The sequence below is a fragment of the Podarcis erhardii genome (genome assembly GCF_964252035.2).
Source record: "Podarcis erhardii genome assembly, chromosome: 2".
NCBI lineage: Eukaryota > Metazoa > Chordata > Lepidosauria > Squamata > Lacertidae > Podarcis > Podarcis erhardii.
Genome location: NC_138498.1, coordinates 2,850,357 through 2,865,890, shown reverse-complemented (window position 1 = coordinate 2,865,890; position 15,534 = coordinate 2,850,357). Strand labels below are relative to the sequence as shown.

At 41.0% G+C, this 15,534-nt stretch overlaps 2 protein-coding genes across 10 annotated transcripts in view; one reads left to right on the top strand and one right to left on the bottom strand.

The window, feature by feature from the left end:
- NCKAP1L (NCK associated protein 1 like) overlaps window positions 1-15,534 on the top strand; it is a 78,794-nt gene that overhangs the window by 5,611 nt on the left and 57,649 nt on the right. For 2 of the 4 annotated variants that reach the window (XM_081851685.1, XM_081851686.1), the window contains exons 2-4: window positions 9,091-9,201; window positions 10,617-10,709; window positions 13,145-13,201. In XM_081851685.1, coding sequence (XP_081707811.1) covers window positions 9,097-9,201; window positions 10,617-10,709; window positions 13,145-13,201 — 255 coding nt within the window. In that variant the 5' untranslated portion in view covers window positions 9,091-9,096. Of the gene's footprint in view, window positions 1-4,890; window positions 5,209-9,090; window positions 9,202-10,616; window positions 10,710-13,144; window positions 13,202-15,534 lie in introns of those variants that run through there. The other 2 variants (XM_081851687.1, XM_081851684.1) reach the window with 2 other exon arrangements.
- The window catches only part of LOC309336223 (gametocyte-specific factor 1-like), a 42,541-nt gene that overhangs the window by 22,790 nt on the left and 4,217 nt on the right, over window positions 1-15,534 (bottom strand). Inside the window, exon 1 of one of the 6 annotated variants that reach the window (XM_081851875.1) lies at window positions 15,325-15,359. The exons of the other annotated variants lie outside the window; for them this stretch is intronic. Coding sequence (XP_081708001.1) covers window positions 15,325-15,344 — 20 coding nt within the window. The 5' untranslated portion in view covers window positions 15,345-15,359. Of the gene's footprint in view, window positions 1-15,324; window positions 15,360-15,534 lie in introns of those variants that run through there. 6 annotated transcript variants of the gene reach the window in all.

Below are 15,534 nucleotides of genomic sequence, written 5' to 3'. Positions count from 1 at the left end.
CTTTACGACTGGCAGGCACTTCAAGGTCTCGCCAAGGTCTTACAGATCCCTGTTACTAATTCCTCCTCCTCCACCCTCTGGATTTGCTTCTACATTCAGGTGCCTATTCTGTACAGTTAAGTGTCAGTGCAGTTGATGGAACCCAGTGGGATTGGGAAGAGGCTGCCAGCCCTGAAGTGCCTTCAGCACTGCTCCCAGTCAGCAAACATAATATTATGTCCTATATCTTGTGCCCATTTTATCATAGCAGATTTTACCGTTTCTTCCTCAGTGTTCCATTTCAACAGCAGGTTATACATTCTAGATAGTATCTTAGCATTGTGGACCACTGGGGTTAAATTTACGGCATGTAATGCCGTAAGAGAGAATATTATGAAAATGATGTACAAGTGGTACATGACCCCAGTCAGGCTTGCAAAAATCTACCATTTGCCCAACAATAAATGTTGGAAATGTAAAGAGACGGAAGGTACATTCTTTCACCTTTGGTGGACATGCCCAGGCTTTCTGGGAAATGATCTATAACGAAACGAAAAAGGTATTTAAATATACCTTCCTGAAGAAACCAGAGGCCTTTCTCCTGGGCATGGTCGGCCAATTGGTGCCAAAGAAGGATAGAACTTTCTTTATGTATGCAACAACAGCAGCAAGAATACTCATCGCAAAGCATTGGAAGACACAAGATCTACCCACCTTGGAAGAATGGCAGATGCAAGTAATGGAATACATGGAAATGGCAGAAATGACTGGCAGAATCCGAGACCAGGGAGAAGAGTTGGTGGAAAAAGATTGGAGGAAATTTAAAATCTATTTGCAGAAACATTGTAAAATTTTTGAATGTTGATGACATTGAAATGAAATGAAGGGGTTCTAGCAACAAGGTTAAGATTAGGCAAGAATGGACTAATATTAGATGAAAATTTTGAAGTTAAAATATGGGAGGAAAAATAATAAAGGATAAATTATTAGATGAACTTGCTGAACCAATTTTTAAGTGGAATACAAAAAAGAGAGGCGTGAGGAAGTCAGGAAAATATGTTAACTAAAGAAGAGATATTAAAAAAGAAAGATTTTTCATTTTTTCTCTTTTCCTTTTTTCTTATTGTCTTCTTATGTTAATCTGTATTTCATGTATTTTTGTGTGTTTTTTTGTATTTTTTCCTGTGTTCTTTTTATCTATTGTTTCATTGTGAAAATTGAATAAAATATCATTTTTTTTAAAAAAAATGAAGTGCCTTCAGCACTTACTTGCCTCAAGTCCGAGTTGCACGGACATGCAACTGACTTGCACAATCATTACACAAAGATCCCAAGACTTGTGGAGTATTCTGCTCACAAGGTTTGCACTTTCATTTTTACTGCTTCACACTTACTAGTAACTTAAATAGAAAACTATCTTTAGAAAGTTTTCCCCCCAAAAGCATTTTATTTTTAAAAAATCCAATATATACATATATATAATTTTATATATATATGTATATAATTTTAAATATAAAAATATATAATTTTATATATGTATATAATTTTAAAAAAATCATTGATTTTTATTCACCCTGGTTTGAAATGCCAGATGGAACCCGTTAGCTAATGTTTGTGACCTGGTGATAAAAGGCAATTTTTTCTTGTTTCCTGTTTGACTAGTGTGTGCGGTGTAACAGAATTTATTAATTTATTTTTACATTTATATACCACCTTTTCCTCCAAGGAGCTCAAGGGGGCGTACATGGTTCTCCTAGCTAGCTCATCCTCAAAACAACCCTGTGAGGTAGGTGAGGCTGAGATGGTGACTGGCCCAAGGTTGCTCTGTGAGCTTTGTGATGAGTGGGGAGTTGGACCCTGGTCTCCCAGGTCTAACGCCACACTAGCAAGTATTGTGGAGAAATATTCGGAAGTATCTCTTCCGAAGTGCAGTGGGACCTACTTGCACCATGTAGGTTTGTGTTGGCTTTCAGTCTTGGGCTGAGGGAGACCTAAAGTCAAATCCCAGTTTAGCCATGATGCGTGCTGACAGCTTTTGTACCAATTCCTGCCTCTCAGCCTAAACCACTTAGCAGCCGTGAACTTTCCTGAAAGACCTTGCGTCTGTCACTCGTTTCTTGGCCTAACCTGCCTCAGTATTGTTGTGAGGATAAATCAGAGAGAGGAGAAGCTTTTTATCAATGAATCATTCTTTTTATTTACATGCTGTCTTTCCAAGAAGACAAAAGTCCCTGGAGTACTTGGAATATTAAAACTAAAAAGAATAAAGCAACATGATTGGGACTTTCCTCTTGAGTATGGAAAACTAGATGGTCTTTCGCAGCAAACACTCTTTAACATTCTGGATGAAAGAAAATATGATGTGACTCTGACTGAACTCCTTCGGGGTCTTAGGACCAACAAAGAGGACTACCAACATAGTTGGCAGAGAGGGACTGATAGAGAATCAGACGCCTCGGACGTGAGGAATCCGGGCTAAGAACTATTTTTTGTTTGTTTTTTGGACATTTGTCTGGGAAGGGACAGAAACCGGGGCGGGGGGGGGAGAGAATAGAACTATAAAATGTTATGTTTTGTTTTACTTGGTCAATGTGACCTATAATTAATATAATAAAGGGAAAATTTGTGGAGGGGAAGTTAGATCGACCTTAAAAAAAAAGAAATTAATGATTATAAGAGAATTGGATAAGTTGAATATAGATAAACAAAAAGAATTTAATTTTTAAAAACAATATGAATATCTTTAAGAGGTTAGGTAAGAACTTGCTGAATTAATTTTGGAACTGGGATGTAAGAGGAGGGGGTGGGGGGAAGTCAATGAAAGTGGGTAAAGAAAATTAGGGTATGTAATTGTATTTGTGTGTTTGTGTGTTCTTGTCTTTGTGTGTGTGTTTGTTGTTATAAAATGTAAAAACCCAATAAAAATTATTTAAAAAAAAAAGAAGACAAAATTCTGTTTCAATATTCGACGGCAGCGGCCAGGATACTAATTGCACAAAATTGGAAAAACACAAATATACCAACGGTGAGGGATTGGCAAACAAAATTATTTGAATTTGTTGAATTGGCAAAAATGACGCAAAAAATTAGAAATCAAAAAAATACAAAGTTTATTGGTGATTGGAATAAATTTATGGTCTATATTGAAGGAAATTATAGAAACTTACCAACTATAGCAGGTCTGATATAAATCTTATGATGTATAACCCAGTAACAATACCAGCTGCACAAAATGGAGTCTTTAATTAAGAAACCCGAAACCAGCAGGGAAGGAAGTCAATCTGTGTGTTCGAATTGATTTTTGTCATGTCTATCAGTTTCTTTTTTTTTTCTCTCTTATATTTCTTTATCTCTACTTTTATTTTTTTTCTACTTAATGGATCTTATTTGTTGAATGTTTTTTCTTTTTATGTATGTTGTAAAGGAAACTTAATAAAAAGAATATTTTAAAAAAATATATATTTACATGCTGTCTTTCCAGAGCTAAAACCATGCTCAAGGCAGCTTACAACATGTAAAAAATTACATAATTACAGACTTAACAAAAGTAGCCATCAACAATAAATAAAACATCAAAAAGTACACATTGGACAATTTCAACACAAATCCTGAGATCTAAAAAAAGATACAAAAATAATATACCGTAATGGTCTGAATATAAGCCTCACTGCTCCCCCTCAAATTCTGACCGTGAAAAGTTAAAGCACGGCTTAAATTTGCGACCTTACAAAAATGGGCTTTTACGATATCGCTGCTGAACCAGACATATGGTAAAATGAAACGGGTGTGAGTGCCTGCAGAATTTTAAGAGAGCCGCTTATATTCAGGTATTGTATTTTTTTTCTCCCCCGCCCCCTGAATTTTAAAGCTGTGGCTTATATTTGGGTGTGGCTTATATTCAGGCCAATACGGTAAATAATAGCAACAACTGCCCACCCTTGAGTGCCTTGGAGGAAAGGTGGAATACGAATCGAGTTTGTACAAACTCGACACACACACACACACACACACACACACCTGACATCCGCGATGTTTCTGTTATAAATTCATAGAAAATCAACCGTACATCGGATCTACACCGGTCCACTTTTATTTTGCTCCATGAAGGAAGGACTATCAAAAGGGGATGGTTTGAGGAGCCCTGCCAACTTTGATGGTCCTAGACAGAAGACCATCAAGGACACAAAGAACTTGCATATGGGAGTGGATTCAACAAACAAACAAACAAACAAACAAACAAAGGACAATGATCAGCTCTTCCCTCTGGGGCAGGAAACTGCCACCTCCCTTTGTCCTCTGGAAAGTACTCATGGGGAGGGGGAAAAGGAGGAACCAGCCAGGTGACAAGATACTCAGGTTACCTCCACAAACTCCTCCCGCAACCCCTCCTTTTTGTGATGTATCAGTGATGTAGTTGTGTAGTTTTAGGGGTGTAGTTTGGGGGATTAGCAACTAATAAAAGTTGGAGTCTTCTTTTGTTCTGGGCTTCCATCTTGTTCCTCCTTGTGGCAGGTGGGAGTCCTGTCATGACAGTCTTCAATAAAGACCAAGCCTACTGGCTGCTGTTTTGCTCTGGTATTCCTGGCTGGTGTCTTCGTTTTTTGTCCAAGGGAGCCATCAGATTTCTCCATTAACAAGCTTCACCTCCATAATTTCTATCCGCTGTCCAGCTTGAAAAAGGCACCAGGAGAAAATAGGGTAGTTCTAATTTTACAATAGGTGTGGTTTGGCAGAAGCAGCAGAGTTAACTGTCTAGCAGGAAGAGGTTTGCTTCCACAGAACAAAACTAGCATGATCTGCAGATCTGCTTTGCAACAGAGCTGCTGTGCTTCTTAAGCGCTCCAGCCACAGGAAGTCTCAGCCCCCAAGGGGAAGCAGCGTTCATCGCTTCTCAAGGGGGAAGTGTCAGGAGACAAGCTTGTGTGCAGCTGCCAGCCCCAGTGCGAAAGCAGCAACGCAGGCCCTCTGCAGCTTGTGTTGCTGGGTGTGGCCACTGCATGGCACCCAGATCTCTTGCCCCCCTTTTAAATTTTCCCCTTGAAGAGATCACGGCACTCTATTGTGCCTCTAGTTTTGAGGTCTTGCTTCAAGTGAAGACTGAGAGGGCACTGAGAATTCAACAGGGAGATGTCTCTGCCCTCTGTGTATCAGCACAAGTTTGCGGAGAAGCTGACCATCCTCAATGAGAGGGGCAAGGGGGTCCTTGTTCGCATGTACAACATCAAGAAGGTAGGAGCTGATGTGACCAGTGGCAGGTCTTCGTGTTCTCTGCAGGGAAACAGATCTGTGGCCAACTTTGAGAAGGAAGTCATAGGGTCTAGTGGTTTGGAAAAGGGGTGGTGAGGTCCTCTGCCGTGCTCTGCTCTTGGCTTGGTGCAAGAGGAGAGAATGGCTCTTACAGCCATGGGTGCAGGTAGCTAGAGATCAGGGCTGCTAGTTACTTTTATTAGGTTGAGGAAGTCCTAGACGCGGCAAGACACAGCTCCTATTTTGATCCCAGTTGTGAAAGCATGATGCTCACCCCCCAGCGAATATGAACTGGGAAAGGTCCAAGGAAGAGTTCATGGCTCCTCAGTCAACTGCTGATGCCTTCTTAGAAGCGGCTGGCAGTGGATCTAGTGGGTTAATGGAGGAAACTAGGGATTCTTGCATACTGCTGCTCTGAAAGAAAATACGATAATGCGTTTGGGTGGCATGCATATCTGTGGTACGGTAAGGTTAAAGTACATAAAGCATTTAAAAATCATATTGTCAGGAAAGCACTGTTTTATGTCTGGATGAAGTATAAGGATTTTTTGGAGAACAAAACCCCAAGGTGGCTTTCACCTATGGAGGCAAACGCCTTGAAAAAACTTAATATGGAATCTAATTGGCCAAAATATTGGGAAATTTTGGAGCAGGAGGGAGACAATTTGAAATTGCAGAGTTATGAGAAACTTAAAGATAAGGTGCGAGACTGATTACACTATTTTCAAGTAAGAGAGGCCTATAACTTGGATAGGAAAAATGGTTTCCAGGTGGAAAAATCAAAGTTGGAAACAGAACTGTTAGAACCCAATGCTAAGATATTGTCGAGAATGTATAATCTGCTGTTGAAATGGGACACTGAGGATGAAACGGTAAAATCTGCTATGATAAAATGGGCACAAGATGTTGGCCATAACATTATGTTTGCTGACTGGGAACAGTTGTGGACCACCGGTATGAAATTTACGGCATGTAATGCCTTAAGAGAGAATATTATGAAAATGATATATAGGTGGTACATGACCCCAGTCAAGCTTGCAAAAATCTACCATTTGCCCGATAATAAATGTTGGAAATGTAAAGAAACTGAAGGAACTTCCTTTCACCTTTGGTAGACGTGCCCAAGGATCAAGGCGTACTGGGAAATGATTTATAACGAACTGAAAAAGGTATTTAAGTATACCTTCTTGAAGAAACCAGAGGCCTTTCTCCTGGGTATGGTCGGCCAATTGGTGCCAAAGAAGGACAGAACATTTTTTATGTATGCGACAGCAGCAGCAAGAATACTTATTGCAAAGCACTGGAAGACGCAAGATCTACCCACCTTGGAAGAATGGCAGATGCAACTAATAGACTATATGGAACTGGCAGAAATGACCGGCAGAATCCGAGATCAAGGAGAAGAGCAGGTGGAAGAGACTGGAAGAAGTTTAAAGCGTATTTACAAAAGCATTGTAAAATTTATGAATGCTGAAGGCATTGAAAATGAAAGGAAGGGGTTCTAGTGACTAAGATAAATAAGAGTACAAAGGGAGGGATAAAGGATGAAAATGAATAATGCATGAGCTTGCTGAAATAATTTTTAAAGTGGAATACAAGAAAGGAAGGCGGGTGGAAGTAAAGAAAATAAGGTTTTGAAGGTTATTAAATTGAAAAAGAGTTTTTTTTAATTTTTTTCCATTTTTATGTTAAATCTTTTTTATGTTTTCTTTTTTATTCCGTCTTGTTTGCATTTTTGATGTTTGTTGTTTGTTGTTTTTGTGATTTTTGTTGATTGTTAATTTTCTGTAGAATTTAATAAAATATCATTTAAAAAAAAAGAAAATACTTTTTTCTGGATCTGCAATCGGTCTCAATTTTCTCTAGCTCCCAGTCCTACTTCTTTGCTTTCATCGGTGCTAATCAAGCCGTTTCTTCAACTCCCAGCAGAAAGAGTTTTCTTTATTTGTCCAGCCAATTCCTTCCTCTCTTCAAGACTCATTTTTGACCAGCACAAACCTTTCCTGAGCCACCTTAGTGTTCACATATCTACTGCAACCTTGGGTGCTCCTGACTATCCCCCTTTGTCCATCTCCTGTCTGCCCATCTTAGTCTTGTCCATCGAATACATATCACCAGCGGTTGGAGTGGCAACTGCTCCGTATCTGTGATCTTGATCACTGTTGCATTAATGCTGTAGAAAGGTTCAGCAGGCAGAGGAAGATGTGGTAGCAGATATAAATTGCATATGCCTGCCCTCCTCCCTTCTGGGGAGCTCAGGGAAGCTTACATTTTATCATCACAACAAGAGGTAGGTTAGACCTGGGTGTGTGAGAAACTGGCCCAAAGTCATGCAGTGATCTTCATGGGGCTTTGAACCCAAGTGTGCTAATCTAACTTTTTGAACTGAGCCATTTGTTTGGCTCCTCTTTAACATGTCTCAGTAGAAGGCCTGAAAAGACGTAAACAGATCTTCCACTAGCTGAAACCTTGGAGCTATTCTAAGCATTTTAGCAGACAAGGAGATACCACACGCATGTGGTTCCTCTTCCTGTTGCATGTGAGTGTTGGCTGAGGACTCTCTGAAGCTTCCTCTTTCTGTAGGGGCAACAGCAGATCCGATCACAGCTTACAACAGAATTTGTCTTGTAGGCGGCACCTCCTTTCCCCTTCCGGTTTTGATCATGATCTCTACTGCAAGCTGTCGCAGGTTCCACCACATGTACATCACTTGCATTTTACCTTAGTGAGTTGAGCTTGCTATCTGATTACCGTGGATGGGCCTGTGGTTTTTTCTTTAAAGTGCCTCTTGAATTGGATTTGACAAAACAATATTATTTTCTTAAATGGCTGTGAATGGTCCTTTGAATGGGTGGTTCACTGACAAGGTTGGGATGGTATGATCTGAGAGGTGAATGCTTGACCTTGGCAGATTCAGTATGACAGTGACTAGCTAAGCTGCTATTACTATTACTGCTACAGAGAGAGTTGAGAGTTGACTGTATGGCTGTATGCTCTGTATGGTTTGTATGGGATTTGGAGTCTCTGTGGGGATCTGATGTGAAGTTATGGATCTGCTGATTTGTAGGAGTGCCTGTTGTTTACCTCCACTTATTAATAAAGTGACTGTTGCTATTGGTTATGATCTTGCCATATTAAATATCTGGTCTTATTAGAGGAAAGGGAAGTGGGTACAGCTTTTAACGCAGCTGCTCATAGGATAAAAATCCGTAATTGGAAAAAATGTGTCAATTGGAGGATTGGACACGAATGCCGACCCTTCTTACATGCAAAGAGCTAGGAATCCCAAACCAACATCATGAAATCAATGATCAACCAGTCAGATTGAATCACATTGAATTCTCTTCCTACAACTATGTTTCCTAAAGTGGTTTAACAATCTCTTCCCAGGGAACACAGGGGATTATAGCTATGTAAGGAGAACAGGGGTCTCCCAACAACTCCAAGCTTCTTAACAAACTGCTTTCCAGGATTCTTTGCAGGAAGCCATGACTGCTTCAAGTGGCATGATGCTGCTTTAACTGTGCTGTGCAGATGGGGCCTTGCTTAAGTTTAGTGAGGTCAGAAATTAGATATTCTGGGAGACTGCAGTGTTCACGGGTGGCATCCAACTTTTGTAACATCCCCCATGCTCTGCTGTTATGCTTATAGGCAGGTCCTATTGCCACCAAAAGGCACTCTGTGTGTGTGTGTGTGTGTGTGTGTGTGTTGCAACTGCAGTAGGGTAAAGGGTTAAACTTTCTTCTCCCTGGATGCTGTATTCCTGATGAACAGTGCTACCCGCTTTCCCTAGAAATTAAATAGAGCAGCACAATTGGCATTGCATATTGTTCAGTTCTGATGCAGCTTTGTTGACTTTTGCAGACATGTATGGATTCCCGGACCAAGCCAAGCTTCTTCACCGAGAAGACCATGGAATCCTCTATCAAATACATCAACAAGAAGTTTCCCAACTTGGACACACGGAGCGGCACGGTGAGACCCCATGTCAGAGCTGGAGTGGGGAGTTGGAGGGATTGTACTCTCTGGGAACAGAAAGTGGCCATTGCTCTTCTCCTGGCTTACTTCTGCATGAGAAAAGTAACTTACTTCTGCATGAGAAGAGTAACTTCTGCATGAGAAGAACTGCTGCCATCCTGGGTGTATTCTAGGGGTTGAGTCAGGAGGCATTTTCTTGATGGCCCCAAATTCCAATTACATTATATTAACTAGGATAGAGCATAGGTAGAAATATGTTCTATCCCTGAGTAGTAGGAAGCTGACTTTTACTGAGCCACACCACCAACCCATTTATTTAGCCTAGTATTGTCCATGCGGACTGGCAGCAGCTGTGCAGGATTTCAGGTAGTGGCTTTTAACAATCCTATCTTGAAATGCAGAGAATTCAAACTGGGACCTTCTGCATACAAAGTATGTGTTTGACCATGGAGCTCCAGCCCTTCATAATCCACATGAACGTATGAATCTAGTCAAGGGCTGTTTTCCAATTGCTCTCCAAGGAGACCTTTCCTTTTCTAGCCCTGATACCTCCTGAGGTCCTTTCAGCTGGAGCTGGCAAGGGCTGAACATAGGACTTTTTCCTTGTAAACATGTGTGCTATCACTATATCTCCCTGTATATATTGGGGAAGGCCTAGATGATATTAATTGCTCTTCAGGAATGAAACGTTTGTAAAGCTGGATGAGTTCATCAGTCTCTTTAAAAAAATAGATAAATGGTAAGTGTCAAGCAGGGGAGGAAGGACTTGGGCCACTCCTCCCAGTGATATGGAGATGTTAGGTAGCCATTGTGCATTTGTTCCAGTCTGGAAAGACTTGGCGCTGTTGCCCTGTGGCCTGGAAGCAAGTAAGGCCTAAAACCATGCAAGCTTATTCTGAATTCATTCTTTCTGTGTTCAGTGGAGCTTATTGCCTAGTAATTGTGTTCAGGATTGTGGTGTCAAACATACAAAAGATAATAATTAGGGTGACACTAAAAAAATGAACAGAAGGAGTAAGCCTAAACGTAGCCAGAGTGTGATTAAAAGGAATCCAATAGTTTTCAGATCAAGTATTTTACCTGAATTCTTGATGTTTCATTTTTGTTTTTTGGTCAATTGCTTTTGTCACTTGAGTTACCTGTATATCTGGATATGGAGCCTTAATAAAACTCAATGAATATAATTTGTTTTTGCAAAAATCCTTCTGAAATTAAAAGAAATACAAGCTCATTTCTTTAAAATGATGGTAGGGAAAAAACCCACCAAGATCAGGGGCCAGATCGATAGCTTTAGGGAGTCCATTCCCTAGCAAGGGAGCCTCTACTGAAAAAGCTCTGCTCTGTTTCCCAGAGGAATGAGGTTGCTGGTGATCAGTCATAATTGTCCATGCTTTGTTTGCTTTTCTTTACAGCAACATTTGGGACCAGTATACAAGGAGAAAGCAGATATTTTCCGGGCACTCACTTCCTATTATCAAACCTTTGTGGATGTAATGGAATTCCGGGTGAGTGTTAGTAGGGATTTGAGATGCTGCTTTTGAGGCTGCTGTTGGTTTGCCCTGGTCTGACTCGAAAAGCCTTCTACCTTTTTGAAAGAGGAGAGCAGTTGTTCTGTAGTTTTTCTTGACCTCTTTGTGTGAATGACAGGGATGACTGCAACTGTTGAGTGCTAAGCCTTTGTGGAGTCTTTACTAGGCCAGAAGTCTTCTCCTTGCATATAATAACTTTGGCTGACCAGATGAAAAAGAAGACTCCTACACTTCTAATAGCTGTGCAAAAGTGGTCATTTCAGCTGATGGGTAAGTTATAATAAAGTGAAATAATAGTCATAATGCCAAAAAGGTCATCAGAGCATTTCCCACTTTGGCATTGCAGAATTTGGGACATGGCTGTTGTCAGAGTGAGTGGTTTCTGCATTATTACATTCTTCTTATTATTTATTATCATCATCACATTTGTATCTTACTACATTTATATCTCACCTTTCCTCCAAGGAGATCAAGGTGGGGTACCTTGTTCTCCTCCTCCCCATTTTATCCTTACAACCTACCCTGTGGGGTAGGTTAGGCTGAGAGACAGTGGCTGGCGAAGGTTACCCAGTGAGCTTCACAACTGAATCCTGGTCTCATGTCTCAGCCCAGCCCTCTAACTGCTATGCCACACTATCTCTAGGTGAATTTTAACTTGGACACTTTATTTATTTTTATATTAGCCGTTTCATACTTGCTATTGCTTGGGAGTTCTAAGAAACCAAAAAACCATGCAGATTTTAAATCAGTGGCTAAAATCAGTGCAGTTTTGAAAGGTTCAGTTGCCATCTTGATTTGAAATGGCATCCATTGGCCTCTAAACATAAATGAAAATCTGTTTCTTGATCCCAAGAACCATCATGCAAAATTTTGTTATGATATCTTAAATGTATGGTGAACAAACAACTTTCCAAAATATATAGTAGATACAGTATTTTATCCAGTTCTCCTTCCAAATACATTTTATTCCCCAGTCCTTCCTCACAATAACACTGGAATGTAGGCTAGGCATGATTACCCAGTTAGACCAGTCAAGGGGTGGGTGGGGTGGAGGCACAGCAGCACCCCCTGGCAATGTAAAACCTGTTCAGATTAAACCAGAAAACAGATTCTACTGTACAAAAATAGAATTAAAATGAAAAAGCAGTCACATCTGTGGACAGAGGACATTTGCTAAATAAGCAAAAATAGCAGCCAAATAAATAATCTTGACACATTTATGCTTAATAAGAAAGCCAGCCTCTCAAGAATGGAAGCAACAATTTTTTAAAAGAGAAAGATGAAGTGTTCATGTCTGTTTTAATTCTACACAGAGTTTACAGTTGAATTCATAATCAGGTAGATCTTTAATGTCCAAGGACAGAAACACAAACATCTGTCAGTGTCATCAGCAGCAGTCTCTAGAAAAATCTGAGATGATTCATACAGCTTTGTGGGGGCATGGAATGGGGAAAGGTAAATTTTTTCATGCTGGGTTGATCTTTGCAACCAGACTGTTTTAAATTGGTGTGGGTGACTGTTGTATAAAATTGGAGGTTGGCTTTTGCTGCCCAACTCCCCAAAGGACTCTGAGTCCCCTATATCAGTTAGAGAAGAATGGATGGAAACAGGATCCAGTGAAAGCAAGGCAGATCTTTATTTTTCTGTTGCAACAGAGTCCCACCCCCCTCCTTCCAAGGAGGTGAGAGAGCCCAAGAACAAAGTGTGCAGAAACCTTTAAAGACTTCAGACATTTCCCAACCCCTTAGCCAAAGAAGACCCTAAAAGCACCATACATACATCACAGAAATTTGAGTGTGTGGGTTCTCCTGTGTGCCAAGATACCTGATAATGTTTTACTGATTGTATTACCTGGGCAGTCTGGCCTTTCTACCTTAGTTCTTGAATCCTGGTCATAAGCCCACCCTATCCATATATCAAATATGCCCTTAAGACAGGATTTGTAAGTGAAAGAACTACTGGGAAAGGTGTCACCAAGTTATTTCCTTCTGTAGAGGAAATTATTTATAGTCATTAGGAGAACCAAGATGGCCTTTTCGATTGTTCTGTGTGCTAAAATAATGTGTACTTTTCTCAGGGAATATTTCCTACATTTTGAAGAGTAAAGATAGGTTTTATGTGAAGTGTGTGTGTCTGCTATGTGTGTGTCCCCTAAAATTTTATAATGGCGACCTTGGGCCAGTCAGTCTCTCCCTCTCTCTCCTCTCACCCTCTCTCTCTCTCTCTCTGAGTTTAATTCACCTCACTGAGTTGCTGTAGTAATGTGGGGAGGGGAAGAACCAAGTACAGGCCCTTGCAGGAAAGGTGGGCTATAAATGCAATAATAAAAATGAATGATATGCAGCAATGGAGTGTGTGGAGTCCAGTTCTCTACCCCAATAGCTTCATTAATGCTAATATTTCTTCTTTAGGACCATGTCTATGAGCTGCTGAACACTATGGACGCCAGCCTGTGCCATTTTGACATTGTGAGTATCTTTTGAATAAAGTATGGATTGTAAAGTGTTGGCTTCTGAGAATTAAAGGCAGATGGGCATTACTTTTAGTTTAATGCAACTGTGGACATTATGCCTTATATTTTTATCTTGATGCTGGGCCATTGGCAGCTTAGAAAGTCAGTTGGGGCTTCCGGTTCCTGTCTGCCTTAATGGAGTTACCTCCCACGACAATGGGAGATCATTGGCAAAGGTTAATCAAGGATGATTGAGGATAATTATCTGTGGAAATTCCCCCCAGGGATGGTGGGAACGGGCTACACTCACAGATCATCTCAGTACCTGGCTCCCGCTCTGGCATAGAATGCGGGAGGCAGGGAGGCACTGAGTGCAAAAGCACTTCGCCTCTTGGTAACCCTCCAACGACGCCATTAAGAGCAGAGGTTCTTCTGTTCGTTAAAGATTAAAGGTAAAGGTAAAGGTACCCCTGCCTGTATGGGCCAGTCATGTCCGACTCTAGGGTTGTGCGCTCATCTCACTTAAGAGGCCAGGAGTCAGCGCTGTCCGAAGACACTTCCAGGTCACGTGGCCAGCGTGACGAAGCTGCTCTGCCGAGCCTGCACCAGCACAGCACACGGAAACGCCGTTTACCTTCCCGCTATAAAGCGGTACCTATTTATCTACTTGCACTTAGGGATGCTTTCGAACTGCTAGGTGGGCAGGAGCTGGGACCGAGAGATGGGAGCTCACCCCGCTGCAGGGATTCGAACCGCCGACCATACGATCGGCAAGTCCTAGGCACTGAGGTTTTACCCACAGCGCCACCCGCGTCCAACGACGCCATTAAGAGCAGAGGTTCTTCTGTTCGTTAAAGATTATTTGGGATTAATGTACAGACACGTGCTGGAAATAATGGGACAAGATCAAAAACTGCCGAATTGAAACAGCTACAAGGTTGTAAAAATTTGAATCAGAAAGAAGACTTCATTCAATCTAAAAAACAGTATGTGGGGGGGAGGAGCCAACGGCTTCATTATAAATGCTTTGTTACATAAATGACTTGGCAAACCCCCTGAGAATGCAAAAAATAAATAAATTCATATAGCAGGTGAAGATGAAGGGAGACGGGAGTATAGATATGGATTACAATAACAAACTGAACTGTGTGAGGAAAACATAATAGTATGGAATAATTTTTAAAAGACTTGGAATCTCTATGAAGTTAATTTTTATTTTTCCCCTGGCTGAGGGGAGGATGGATTGGACTTTGAGGACTTGCCAGGGCTTTGGTGGGGCACTAGATCGCTCTTCTACAAGAAATTATAGCTAATTTCTTCAGTTGGACGGAGAAGAGAGAACTTGGAGGCTTGCCAGGGATGTGGCAGGGTGCCAGGTGACTCCCCTCCTGGGACTGGAAGTAATGGCAATGGAATTTTGCAGCTGCAATCAGAGGGGCTGGAGAACAAAAGAGGAGAGATCTATCTAGAGTGACACCAAGTCAACAGCTCCACAAGGCACGACAGAGGTCGGGAATAATCAAGATGGACATAATATTTGACAAAGACATAAAGGAACAATGGATTAAGATTAATACCTCACACAGGAAGAAGAAAGGAGAATTTGACTAGCGAACTTATAAATTACTAAATGTGTTAATATGAATTGAAGTTAAAACATTGTAGCTGTGGTGTAAGGAATTTTATCAGGACTGGATTGTAATTGGATTGAGCAATAGTGTGTAAGCAGAATTAAAGGGAACTAGTAGACCTTGAAGTCCAGCATGCAGGGAGCCACCTAAATTTTATAATTGGCCATGTGATTGATTTGTATTTGAATTGTAATTGTATTTTGGTATTGATATTATAAGGCTTATATTGGATTTTTGTAATTCAAAATTAATAAAAATTATTTTAAAAAAGAAAAAAAAAGTCAGCCGGGTGGGAATAAGGAGGCAACAAGGCAGCAAGGAGTTGAGCCGATAGGAACCAGCTATAGCAGAAATCGTCACTGCTCCTGCTGCCCAAGCAAAGCTCAAGCCTGACCTGAAAGCTTTGATAGATCCCTATCAGGTGAGGATAAATCAGTGGGCTGCCTGGCTGGGCAGAGTCTTACCAGAGCCTAGAAGGAAGTTAGAGCCCTTTTCCTGAGTGACTTACCACAAGGGGCACCCAAGCATGGATCCTTAAATTCCCGGCTCTAGCTCTGGACAGGAAGTGAATGTCCTCAGTATGTGGAGAGGAAAATGGAACCTTTCTTCCCATTCCTTTTTCTGATGAAAACCCCACTTCCTGAAAGCTCTTGTTGGACTTCGTAGGGAAGCTGCTATAGGTGCAAATGGACCACAATTCAAACTTTTGGCTATTGAC